This window comes from Cupressus sempervirens, chromosome 6 (assembly GCF_028749045.1).
Source record: "Cupressus sempervirens isolate cs-2001-9-10 chromosome 6, ASM2874904v1, whole genome shotgun sequence".
NCBI classification, from domain to species: domain Eukaryota; kingdom Viridiplantae; phylum Streptophyta; class Pinopsida; order Cupressales; family Cupressaceae; genus Cupressus; species Cupressus sempervirens.
The window spans coordinates 398553792-398566657 of NC_143123.1; the positions used below are offsets into that span (position 1 = coordinate 398553792).

General features: G+C 35.8%; 1 protein-coding gene across 3 annotated transcripts in view; it reads left to right on the plus strand.

Annotated features, from left to right (window-relative positions):
- The window catches only part of LOC149552741 (nuclear pore complex protein), a 245634-nt gene extending 233794 nt beyond the window's left edge, over window positions 1-11840 (plus strand). For all 3 annotated transcript variants that reach the window (XM_089788287.1, XM_089788288.1, XM_089788286.1), the window contains exons 22-25: window positions 950-1091; window positions 1910-2067; window positions 2285-2404; window positions 11484-11840. In XM_089788287.1, coding sequence (XP_089644413.1) covers window positions 950-1091; window positions 1910-2067; window positions 2285-2404; window positions 11484-11564 — 501 coding nt within the window. In that variant the 3' untranslated portion in view covers window positions 11565-11840. The remainder of the gene's footprint in view (window positions 1-949; window positions 1092-1909; window positions 2068-2284; window positions 2405-11483) is intronic.
- The last annotated feature ends 1026 nt before the right edge of the window (window positions 11841-12866 follow it).

Genomic DNA, 12866 nt, shown 5'->3' on the forward strand with positions numbered 1-12866 from the left:
ATAAAATTCAAACTTCATGGATGAAATCTGGTAAATCCTGTGACTTTATATATATATATATATATATATATATATATATATATATATATATATATATATATATTTATATGAATTCTATTTCAAGACAGAAAGGAGAGGGTCCAAAAGCTCTAGAAAGATTTGTATATGTATGCACCCTATAGGATGTAATATCTAATCCGATGCTGGCCATAGTAGCCCAATTTGTGAGGAGGTAATCTTTTAGCCCATCTTCCAGGTTTTCTGATTGTAAATTTAAAAATAGCATCCAGTACATTTCCTTGTTTATTGAAGTAATAACATTTCTTGGGGTCGACTTAGCAAACAAAAAAATTGAGAGTTATTTACAATTTATAAGGAAATCAATAAATGCCAAAATATTCAGAAAAATAAAGGACAAAAATGTTTTTATTTCATGTCAAATTAGGAATAAATAATGAGTTTGCATATAAAATTCTGATATAATTGCAATTTCTGATAATATCATGGTTAAATTGTGGATTTTGCCAGTTTTTTGGTGCATTGGCAAGTGCAGGCAGGTATGGGGTGAAATTGGCAAATCCAATTTAGATTGGATCGCTAAACTTTCTGAGTACCATTTAGTTGCAAGTTATTGTGATTTTTTATAGAGTTTTGTTATGATGTTGAAAACCATTGGATAGGTGCAATAGTTACAATCAGCATTATAAATAATTATCTTACCACCAGATTCTTGTTCTTGCTTCTTTCCTTCAGTTTTGTTTGTCAACAAGAACTAGCATTTGATGAAATTATGCGCTCTAACAAATAAGTAAAATAATAATGAAAGAATGAATAATAATTCATATGTGCAAGAATTTTGGATCAGCAACTTTCTCGTATTTTTTATGTCATGCATTGCATCAGCAATAGAGGCATTAGCTTTTGAATATAAAATCAATTCATTTGGCAGGTTGATGTTTCTATCTGCACGGGAGACAAGTACTGCATTGAGGTTGTGTTACGTTGCTTGGCAGTGAAAGGTGATGGAATTGGCCCTTGTATAGGAGAGGATGGTGGTCTTCTTGCATCTATTATGTCAGCTGCATTTAAAGGTATTCATTTTATGTTTTCTTGTTATGCTTTGCCATGCTCAAACATAAAATTGGAATCTTCTTGTTTTTTACATGTCAAGTAGCATTTTTGGGAAATACTTTCAAGGTATGGTTACGGGAAGACCTGTCTCCCCACTAAAAGTCATGTCTCAGAGACTTTTGAGACCTCAAAAAAGATTGGAGACTTCATGATGGAGTCTCCTAAAGTCTCCCAATCTCCTAATCCAAAAAGTCCTTGAAGTCTCCTAATAAAATATAAATGTAAAATATAATATTAAATAATTTTATGTGTTTTAGCCCTCAATTTTAATGTTTTTAATGCAAAAATTAAGACCAGTAAGATACAATATGGTGATTATGTGAGTTTTGAAATATATGGCTCTACATTAATGTGACATTACTATTATTATTTACTTTAGTCTTTTAGTTTTACAGCATTACTATTTTCAAATTTTTGTATTTAGTATTAAACTCTTTAAACTATTAAAAGAAAAATTTGCCGTCTCCAAGTACCGCCGTCTCCAATTTTTGAAAAATTGCCATACAGGTCAAATAAATAAATTTGAACTCAATGTTGTTGCATATGGCATATTATATTCTATAGGGTGCTGATGTATTTTAATTTTTCTTCTATGGGGTAAAAGTGTTAATAAAATTCTGTAATGGTTAGTCAATTCAAAATATGTCACATGAAATCAGTGTGTTTCTTATTTTCACATTAACAAGGAGCTTTTTACTCTTTACGCACTGAATAATGCTGAACCAAAGTTACATAAGAATATCTTACTAGATTTTATAATTCCGTATTCACATGTTAGGTGAGTTGGAACATTTCCAAGTAGGGGTTGCACTTGAGGTCTTCGAACTTGATGCCTGGTATGATAAGGAGGGTTCCCAAGAAGCTCCCGCAAAGTTTATTGTCCTGGGTATCTGCCGTAGATGCTGCATACCTGAGCTTATTCTTCGTTGCATGCATGTAAGTCATTTCCTGGTTTCCTGTTAGTGCTGTTGTTATTCTCTGCAGTTTTGCGGAATATAAATTTCGTTTTGAGAAATTGTGATTTTTCGAAAATATTGGAATAAAAAAAGGTTCTGATGTTTTCATTCCTTCTGATCACGATAAAATTTAAATGCTGTAAATAGTTGTTTAGAGAACAAGGAATGCTGATACAGATAGCTTGCTGCATTGACAGATTATAGTTTCATTAGCAGACCAATTTGAGTCTGTTCTGGAAAACCACACTGAGCTAATTGACTTGGTTGCATCACCAGATTCAGAATTACATCATTTGTTCAGTCAGCAGCAGTTGCAGGTACAAATTGTTCCTATGTTTTGGAAGAAAGAGTATCTAACTTTTAATTCTCCATATCTTTATTTGTTCTTAATCATTTCCTGTAGTTCATGTTACGCCACCCTTCAGATCTTCATCTATATCTACGTGTTTCTTTCACCTCTTTGTTATTGCTGCGCTGGATTCCTGTTTCAATATCATTCCTAGGATTTTGGAGATGCTTCTAGGCATCCATTTTTTGTGTTTCTGCATTGCCAAATCCTGCAAAGATGACTTGGTTGAGCATCCCTGTACATTCTTTTTTTTCCACAGTATGATATGAGTCTGCTCTTTACAATGTCTCCAAACTTCATTTTCCTTTGTCAAGCAGGTTCTTCTTTGGTTAAGAATGGATCGTAATTTATTTATGTTTTTTTATTAGTTTTATTAGTTTTCAGTCCCAACTACTTAAATGACTTTACTCTTGCATATTTTTCTTACTTTTGACCATGATATCTGTAAAAACCTTTTGTCATCTCTACAAGTATGGCTGTTCTCACTCCTTAGGCTGTATGTCATTAATGTTTATTCAACTGGCATCTGGTTGTTTTTCCTTATGGTTGCAAATCAACTTCTGCTCTGGCATGTTACGGCCATTCAACTGTTAGGTAGGAACTCTTTTATCGACTCCTCTTTCTATTGGGCAGCTGAGTGTTTTTCTTTCTATTTCTAATTTTCTATTTACTTTCCACATCATTTTTATTATGGTGACAGAAAGGGGTTGGGAGATGCATTTTCTGGGGATGGAAGGGGGTGCCAGTATACATGACATCTTATTTCAATGTCAGACCTTAGCGAAATCTGTAATGCATCAGTTCAAGTCAATACTTAGTATTCATTGATTCAGATATAGTTGAATAAATAATGCATCAAGTTATATGCATTACCCATCAAAACCTTTACTCCAGTTGCACTTTCTTGTGAACATTTCTCTTCTAATCTCAAGAGTTCACACTCTTGAAGTATTGCCCCATCACTATCACTCTGTTGAGTCATTTCGGTATGGGGAATGCTAGAATCTTCATGCAATAACTCATCCTTGTGGAGCTCACCAATTGCTAAAGTCGTATGTTTAATCTCTATAGTCTTTGTGTTAGATTGTTGTTCTTTGGATGAGGCTGCCGGAGGGGACAGATTTACTGATCTGGATGGTGAAGAACATGCAAAACTCATCTCCAAAGAAAACTTATGAATCTGAATCTCACCTCTTTAAGGGTTACTTGAGTAGTTGCCAAGGAATCCGTAATATTCATAAGCTCAAAGGTAGGATTGTCAACTTTCCCTCTGAATGCTTCCAAAAGAAAAGTCAGCTAGAGTGAGGAGATAGTCTCAATCTGAGAATAGATGTAAATAATCTGATTTCATTGCCTTCATAGCTTCCCTGTGTTGATAAATATAGCTTCGGTCCATGTACTGATATACATATATGCATAATTACATGTTAACATCCATCATAATCAATTATCATCACTATTATTTTCCAAGTACAAATCTGTAACTATCGATCTGCATTTAATTGATATTGAAGATCATTTTCCCCGCTGTTTAATGAATATCGACTTAATCAATGTGGAACATTATTTTCTGCCATCAATAATGATATCAATACTATATAATCTGCATTAGTTTATGACTAATTACATTTTCCATGTTACTGATAACAATTGATTATCATTGTTATGATTAAAAGCGTCGATTATGAAATGGCATGCAAACATGTCTATTCAGTGACACGTCTTCTCAAAGTATTATATATATCCAATCTGACCGATTAAATTGACAAGTACAGAAAAAGAAAAAGTGCAAGTCATATAGTGTTTGATATCTCCTTATTACATTCAGAATTTTGTGGATTTAAGCTCAGAAATAATATAAATATTATCATTATCAGATTGCTTTACAATATTTGTGAGATATCATTGCCTCATATTTTTTGTTATAACCTGCAAGGAAGTATAAGATTAGTAAGAGCCATAATCGAGAGATAATAAAACTAATATTGTCTACATTCCTATCTGACATAAACCTAATCTCCTTTAACACCTTGTTTACCTTTAACTCAGCATGAGAAGATAGTTTTTCAAACCCTTTTTGTCTTCTCTTAATATTAACCTTCAATCAACTTGTGAATGCCATCAAACTGTGTTAATACTGCAAAATCCTTATCTTTATTTACCTACAATTGGCTCTCCACATTATGTGATTGATTTGTCGGGCTCACAACCAACATCTGCTTGATAGGATGAATTATCTGATTAGCCTTGAAGAACTTGATTCTTAACCACATCTATGTTATCTTCTTTGCACACTTGCTGATTTAGAAGTAGGTAGCATTAAGCCCAAACACAGAATTGCCCTTGTCATCATTTGGTATCAAACACAAATACGCACAGTTTTTTCCTTAACATCCAACTCAACTGTCTAATTGTAGGGTGTCGTGCACTTTTCATAAAGGATGGCATTAGAGAATCACACATAGAATCATTATGCAAATCCATTACTTCACAAGCTTCATTGGATCATGTATCCAAATTACCCACAACAAGGTTTGTGCCACCTTCACGTATAGCAGCAAATGATCTTTATCCTTAAAACTCGTCATGTCACTCTGTGGAGCCTTGATGTGTTAGACGTGTCTTCTTCATTGTTGGTCCATACTTTCTTTGCTATCTTATCCTCATATTTTGTAATTTTACGGACTTCATTGTACGACAAACCCTGACTCTAGGAACCTGTTGAATTGGGGACATTAGAATGCTCCCTACCCAAGATTGCCTATCCCCAAGAAAATCTTAATCTGGGGTGCTGAAGAATATCCTTAGGCTCTCAAGTAGCATCCTCATTTGGTAGGCCTTACCACTTAAGTAAAAAATTTGTGATGGTCCTTCGTAATTTTCTCTCCCTAGTATCAATAATCACCTTCGAAATCAACTCGAGTCTTTCCTCATCATCTATGGGAGGGAACACAAGAGACAACACCACATGTCTACCCAAAGCCTTCTTGAGGCGTGAAACATGAAATACAATATGAACTTTGCTATCCTTAGGAAAATCCAATTTGTCCGCCACCGCACCAACATGGCTCACTACACGAAAGGGACCATAATAACGGGGCTTAAGTTTCTCAGACCCACTCTTCTTAATAGAATACTACCGATATGGCTGTAACATCAAGTAAACTATTTTGCTCACTTGGAAGGAACAAGCTGTCCTCTGCTGATTAATGTACGGTTTCTGCTAATTCTGTGCCCGCTATATGATTGGTGCAGAGGGTCTAGGGTTCTATCAATTAACCACTTCTAATTAAGGTTCTAAACCTTGAATCATCCAATGATTCTTGTTTCTTGATCTTACCACCAATCTTAGCCTCCAAGACTCTTCCCCAACTTGCCTCCTAGGTATAATTGGTTTGTTGTAGACTTAATCTCCCTTATTAAGGCACTAGTCCTACTAGCCCTTCCTTCCCTTAGAACCCTAACCCTTTCTTAGGGTCTTATTCTCATACTACCTTGGAATCTATTGATGTTGTAGATACCTCCATATCCTTCCTGATGTTGCCTAATACTTCTAGTCACTTCTACAATCACTAAAAAGTCACTATCTTCAAATAGGAAGTAGGCCTATTTGCTTTAGGTCTAGTAACCATTTTTTACTCCATTACTCCAAATGCTCGCAAACAACCTCATGGAAAACCTTAGGAATCTCAAAGCTATCACCTAGCACTCCAAGATTCCAAATTTTCAAAGCCTCAAAACACCCACAACCCTATTCACCCTTAAGCCCTAGTTTCTAGCCTATCTTTTAGGCCTTTGAACCATTTTCCACCAAAAGGCTTCTAAAACCATTCAAACCTCAAATCAAACCTTCCAACCACTTGCTTATTCAAGGTAACATTCTAGGGCTTCGGTACATGCCATTGGTTTGGCCCAAACTAATCATGGGTGTGCTCTGCAACATCATCTTTTCATTGTCTTGGCTCACCTACTCCTAGTAGTCAGCCTAGGGCATCATTCCAATGCTTGGTAACCAATCAGAAAAATGCAAAACAAAACAAAAATATTATGTACAACGTCTAACCTATCATCCCACAAGGTTTCATAAACTTTCCACTATGGATGATTAGTTTAGAACCACTATTGTGGGAGCAGTTCTATGAAAGAGAAACATAAACTAGTCACCAAGAAAATTTCACCAATCACTAACCCTAAACCTTGAGATGGAATGTGAATAAGCAAAACAAAGGTCAAACAAATCACTTCAACTTCGTGAACTTAGATCATCTGTGTCAATCTGTACACATCCGCACTAGGGCATTAAACACTGCAAAAACAATGGAAAACTTGGGAAAATGTTAGTAAAACAGGCCCACACGTGCATAATCTAATTGGAAGTCTTCTAACCTTAAAAAATATGATCCTCATGCTCAAATACCCGAGCATGGGTAGTTACAACTTCCCAAACCACCATTTGCAACTTTTTGCAAAAATTGCAAAAGTTGCTCAAGCAACTTTGCAACTTTCTAGCAATTTTTGCTCTTTACATCTTTTGGCCAAATCGGTCCACCTAGGACCATCCTAGGACCCTAGTTAAGATTCCTAGGATCTATTGGGTAATCAAATACCTTAGTTGTCCATTCCTAACAACTTTTACCTATTGAGCAACTTTTGGCTCATTGAGCAACTTTTGACCAACTTAGGACCTAATGAGCAATTTAGCTCTTACATTGGGACTAGTTGCATTCCAAGGACTCTTGGAATTTATTAAGCACACACAAACTCTTAATTAGCCCCCCAAAAGCCAAAAAGAAGGGAGGTGCCCTGCACCAATGTTATCCCTCAAGGATCTTACAAAATCCTGACTATCCTGCAACATTTCACCTGCACTCAGCACTCTGTTAACATTGCATAAAAAATCCATAAAACTAGGAGGATGATAACCATATAACGCTTTGAAGGGAGACATCTGGATGGTCATATGGTGAGTGGAGTTATAGTAGTACTCACATAAGTAGACCCACTTCACGTAAGCCCTCTATTGAGAAGAGACGTAGCTCCACAGATAACCCTCAACCCACTTGTTGACAATCTCCGTTTGGCCATCTATCTGTGGGTGATAACTGGTACTAGGAGTCAAATCTGTTCCATACAGTCTAAAAATCTCTTGCCAAAAGTGACTCATAGACATGAGTGCATATACAACCACACCACACTTTAGACAATAATATTACAGGTTGTACAACAGCCACGTGACAATTTAGAGAATGATATTACACATTTGAAAAAGTAAGTTAGCAACTCCAAGGCCTTCATGAACAATTGGTGAATCTACAATGGAAAGGAGACTTGGCTAACCACACTAAAGAAATGTACAAATAGCTTGACTCCAAGAATTGTTGGTGCATGGTACTACAAGGAAAAGTACTCGGCAACATAATATACAAGGAGGGATTGAAGATAAATCTAAACAAGGTGGGATTCATGATGTAGCTAGAGAGTCCAGAGGACATGACAATGGTAAAATCTTTCCTTGGTCATGTAGGCTATTATTGACAAATTATCAATGACTTTGTACAAATATCATTTCCGTTGGACCAGCTGACGAGGAAGGGTGAACCTTTTGTATGGGGAGAAAAATAGGAAGCATTCAAAGAATTCAAGTCTAGATTGTTGAGCACACCCGTTCTAGCATATTCCAACTGGGATAAGGAATTCCATGTACACATGGATGCTTCCAATTTTGCCATCGACACAAGCTGGTTTGGAAGGGTTGGACTACCACCATTTTTTACCAACTGCTTACTTTTGAGAGACAAGTGAAACTACAAAACAATGAAGAGAGAAGCACTTGGCATGGTGTGCTCTATGCATAAGTTATGACATTATTGGCATCATGTACTCCGTGCAAAAGTTCTGACATTATCTCCTCGCCACTTCATTTACCTTCTAAATAAACCATCTGAAATCAATGTACCTTGTGAACTAGTCATTTATATAGGGAAGGGTGAGTGGATGGTTTCGTTACTTCAAAAGTTAACCTTCAGCATTGTGTTGTAGCCTAGGGTATAATTGGGAGAATCACTGCAACAAGTGAATGACCCACCTATTCCAACTTGCAAGATTACCCCCTTGGTATGAAAGTGTTGGTGAATATTTATCCTCTTCCATAGTGCTAGGGGACATGCCACCAAGTGAAAGAAGAAAGATGGCCCTGAAAAGAAAGACTTTTCAAGTCATCAACGAGGTATTGTACAAGATGGGGTCGAACCAAGTCCTCAAAAGGTGTGCAATGTAGGAAGAGGTATATGGGGTTGTTATAGGAGTTACACAAAGGGCTCGAAGTAGGCTGCATGGGCCCAAACGCCACACATGTAAGCTAGTACTAGTAGGACTATGGTGGTTGACCCTACACAACCCTCCACAATGATGCCCAAAAATGGTACTTGGATGCAACACATGTTAGAGGGCGGACAAGCCATTAAAGAGGGATTTCATGCCATAGTTCCCATTGCAGCTGCAAAAACCATTCAAAAGGTAGGATCTTGACTTTGTCAGACCGTTGAAGGTAAGTATCATGCATCGATACAAATACATTGTGGTGACTACAAAATATCTAACAAAGTGGGTAAGGCAAGGGCATAAGCGGGTATTTTTGCACCAAGCACGACAAGGTTCTTGTATGGAACATACCTATCTCCATTATAAGTGTAGAGTACACTTTGTAAACTAGCTTGTTTAAACAATGACCACAAAATTCATTGTATTTCACAACTTTTTGAGTTCCTACTACCTACATGCCAATGGTCAAACTAAATCTACAAGCAAGGTACTAGTGTCAATTTAGAACAAGTCTTATGGAGTTGAACAAGAAGATTGGGAAGAAAGGCTCCCCATCATATTGTGGGCCTATTGTACCTCATACAAAACTAATGCCTAGATTTCATCCCTTCTCAAGATTTTCATTTATTGTGCAAGTTGGATTTCACTCTTAGCTTGGTCTTGGAACCTTGGTTCTTGGGCGGATTCATGGTGTCATTGGGTTTTGAGCCCCAATAAGAGCTTGAAATTTTGATATCAGTTTTGGAACCTTGGTTCTTGGGCGGATTCATGGTGTCATTGGGTTTTGAGCCCCAATAAGAGGTGAAATTCTGGGCTCCCTCACAAAAAAATATTTTAAAATTTGACGAAGTGTTGGGAATCTAACATGTAACAATCTTGCTTCACCCTTGTTCACTTTGGTTTCCATCAACACTTGATTAAATTCCCTATGCTTGCCCAAGTTTTCATTATGTACAAATCGAAAACTAGGAACTCTCTTGACAAAAATGTCTCATCCAAGTTGGAAATCAGGTAGTCTTTAGGATTCTTGTTTGGAATCAAAAGATTTCACAATGCGGATCATGATTTGACTCTAGAGATTGACTTGCATCTCAACCTTGCTCAAACTTTCTACCTTATCAACCATTGAGACTTTGAAATGTTGCCAAACAAAGACTAATACCAGCAAACCACAAAACTACCAAGCAGAAAAATGTTGGGGTACCTATTTCCAATTGGGCGTGTGTGTTTTGAACACAATCCAACAATATTCTTCTCCTGAAGTTCATCAAGACCACAATCATTTGTGCTTCCAAATCTCATGAACTCAGTCCTCCTTGCACCCATATCTCACAATTACCAAACAGTATGCAAAATTGTTGCCTTGTACCGTTGGGCAACTCTTGCACCTCTGCCACCAGTAAGGAGATGAGAACTATAATATTTGGGACTCAATGGAAAGGGAGATTTAATGGAGTGGTCATTTTGTTCCATATCTCTACCATGACTTGGTATAATTTTTCTTGTGTCTTCCATGCCCACACTGACCTTAGAGTACTCTTATATCAAGGAAGTTGGTGTTTAGTTTATGTTTTCCAGCGAGGGGAATCAAGATATCAGCAATAATTGGATCTTTCGACATTTCATTGAAATTGTTAGGAGATATCACATGACATAATAGGGCATGGGTTAGATAAAACTTTGTGAATTAAAGAATACCACATTTTGTGATTGCATATTACAGATTCTTGTAACATTAATAGCTATTCTCACTTTTGGGAAAACCTTTTCCTTTGACTTCCAACTTCCATGGCTTGCCTAGGCATTGACATATTAGGCTATATAGTTGCTATTGACATTCCCTTATTACTTGGCTTATGCTCCATGTACGACCTTAGTAACCTTGGTTTTCTCATTTAGGATTATTTTTAACAATCTGAAATCTGTTGTCCATTTACACATTGATATGCCAGTAAAACCTTGTGCAGCTGCCTCTATAATGTTGTATAAATGACATAACACAAACTCCATCCACTCATTTTTTCTCATTTTTGTTTTTGTAGTTTTTGCAAATCATAAAAGGAGTTTTTGAAGAATTGAATGGGCCCTTCTCATCAGTTTGTGTTGGTAAAGGAATTCAAATGGATTATTTTAACTCATAGTCCTCACAACACTCCCATTGCCAAAAGAACTCCCAATTGTACCTCTGTGATCTTTTTATTAAATATGAACGTCTTCATCTTCATTGTTGCCCCTTTTTTTTTTCTGGAAACTCAAATCACAGCATCTGAACAAATAAACAATTGATAGTAAACTTAACATGATGTGATTTTGAACCCCCATTGCCATCTCAAGCTGTTCTCTTTCTTTGTCATTACTTTAGAGAAATTTGATCTCTAGAGAAAAATCAATCTTAACGTGTCCTCACTGGTGGGTATTCTGCCACATATGGCAAAACTAAAAAATGCCATGTGAACCACATTATATTTTAAAATATATTAATTTTTTTTTTTTTCATGGGTGTATCCCTGTGACCTAAGCCTTTTAAATACATTTTTGTTCACAAAAGAAAGTTCAATTGAAAAAGGATAATAAAATATAAGCTAAATACAGAAAATACAATGGACAAATGTTTACCTTCTTGAAAAACATGTTGAACTATTGATAGTGTATTATTATTTATTTTCATTAGTTTTAACAAGTTATTGAATATTTGAGTGGAATCTAACACTGCTCTATCACTGCAGGAGTTTTTGCTGTTTGAAAGAGAATTTTGTGTACGTAAGATGGAAGCACAGGAGGATAAATCAGTTGATATTACGTATTAGTAACATACGTTTTTTAATGTATCTTCAACTTTCTAAGAATAGTTTAGACAACGTGGCTGTCCTCATATTCAGTATAAATTTAAAATGCAAAATCTATTTCTTCAGTGGATTTCTTGGGAAGTCACGACATTTGATGGCTTTCCTGAGCCTTATCGTCCTCCAATGTAACTAGCTATTCACATGCTATCTCCTTCACCATGTAAGCACGCATAAAAAATACTCAATGTACTCTTGTAAATGTAATCCACATGAAAATATCCAATCAATTTTGTGTTACCTACTTGTTTTGGCTTGTTAGCTTTAAATGGCAAGTGTGAAGAGGGCAGCATAAATATAAAATTCAACATTTTAAGGAACTTTAAGCTTATGTAATTAAGATAAATAGTATAAACTACTCATATTATCTTAAATAGTTTAAGGAACTAAAAGCTTATATTAATAAGATAAATAATATAAACTACTAGTATTAGGATTGTGGAAACCTACTTACTATTATCTTAAATATGTATGAATTATCCTTGTGTAGACTATGTTATGCCATTTTTAAAGGAGTTTCCATCATTACACTCCCAAATGTTGTCACAATGTAGTGAAGGGCATTTGAGCCCAATTCATGTTGAAATTCTTGCCTCATCTTTATCCATGGAAAAAGCATCTCACATGGAGAAGATAGAAAACCACAATTTAACCTTGAGTTCTAGACAAATTTAATTTAGGCTCAATTGGCCATGGCACTGAAGGATGATTGAAAATAAGACAAATGCTTAGGATGATGCAAGTGGAAACTAAAATTGATTTCGAGGATGAAGCATTAAGGTCATTAGAGACAAGATTAAATTTGTTTTTAGCTACCATTCATAGCATTAATGCATGCTATGTCTACTTTTCTTGTAGTTATTTCTAAAAAGCAAGGAGCTACTTGCCTAGATTTCTTTAGGGACGTTGCTCTTTGTAACGTGGTTTACAAAATCATTACTAAATTGATTGCAAAGTGGCTCAAATTTTGGCACCCATCATTGATCTTAGAGGAGCAAGATGTTTTTTTAGCTAGGAGACATTTTAGATGGAGTAATATTTGCTTCTAAAGTCATTCACTCTATGGTAGTGCCTAAGGAGAAATCTATGTTCATTGAATTTGGGTACGCCCCAAGCTTATCTCAGATTTAAGTGACATGTTTTGTAAAATATTTTTATTGCCTTCGATTTTATTTAGGAGCGGGCAAGTTTTGTGTTATATTACTTATTTGTTTTTATTGTTATTATCAATGACATGCCTTTGAAGTTATTTTAAGCTTCATACGG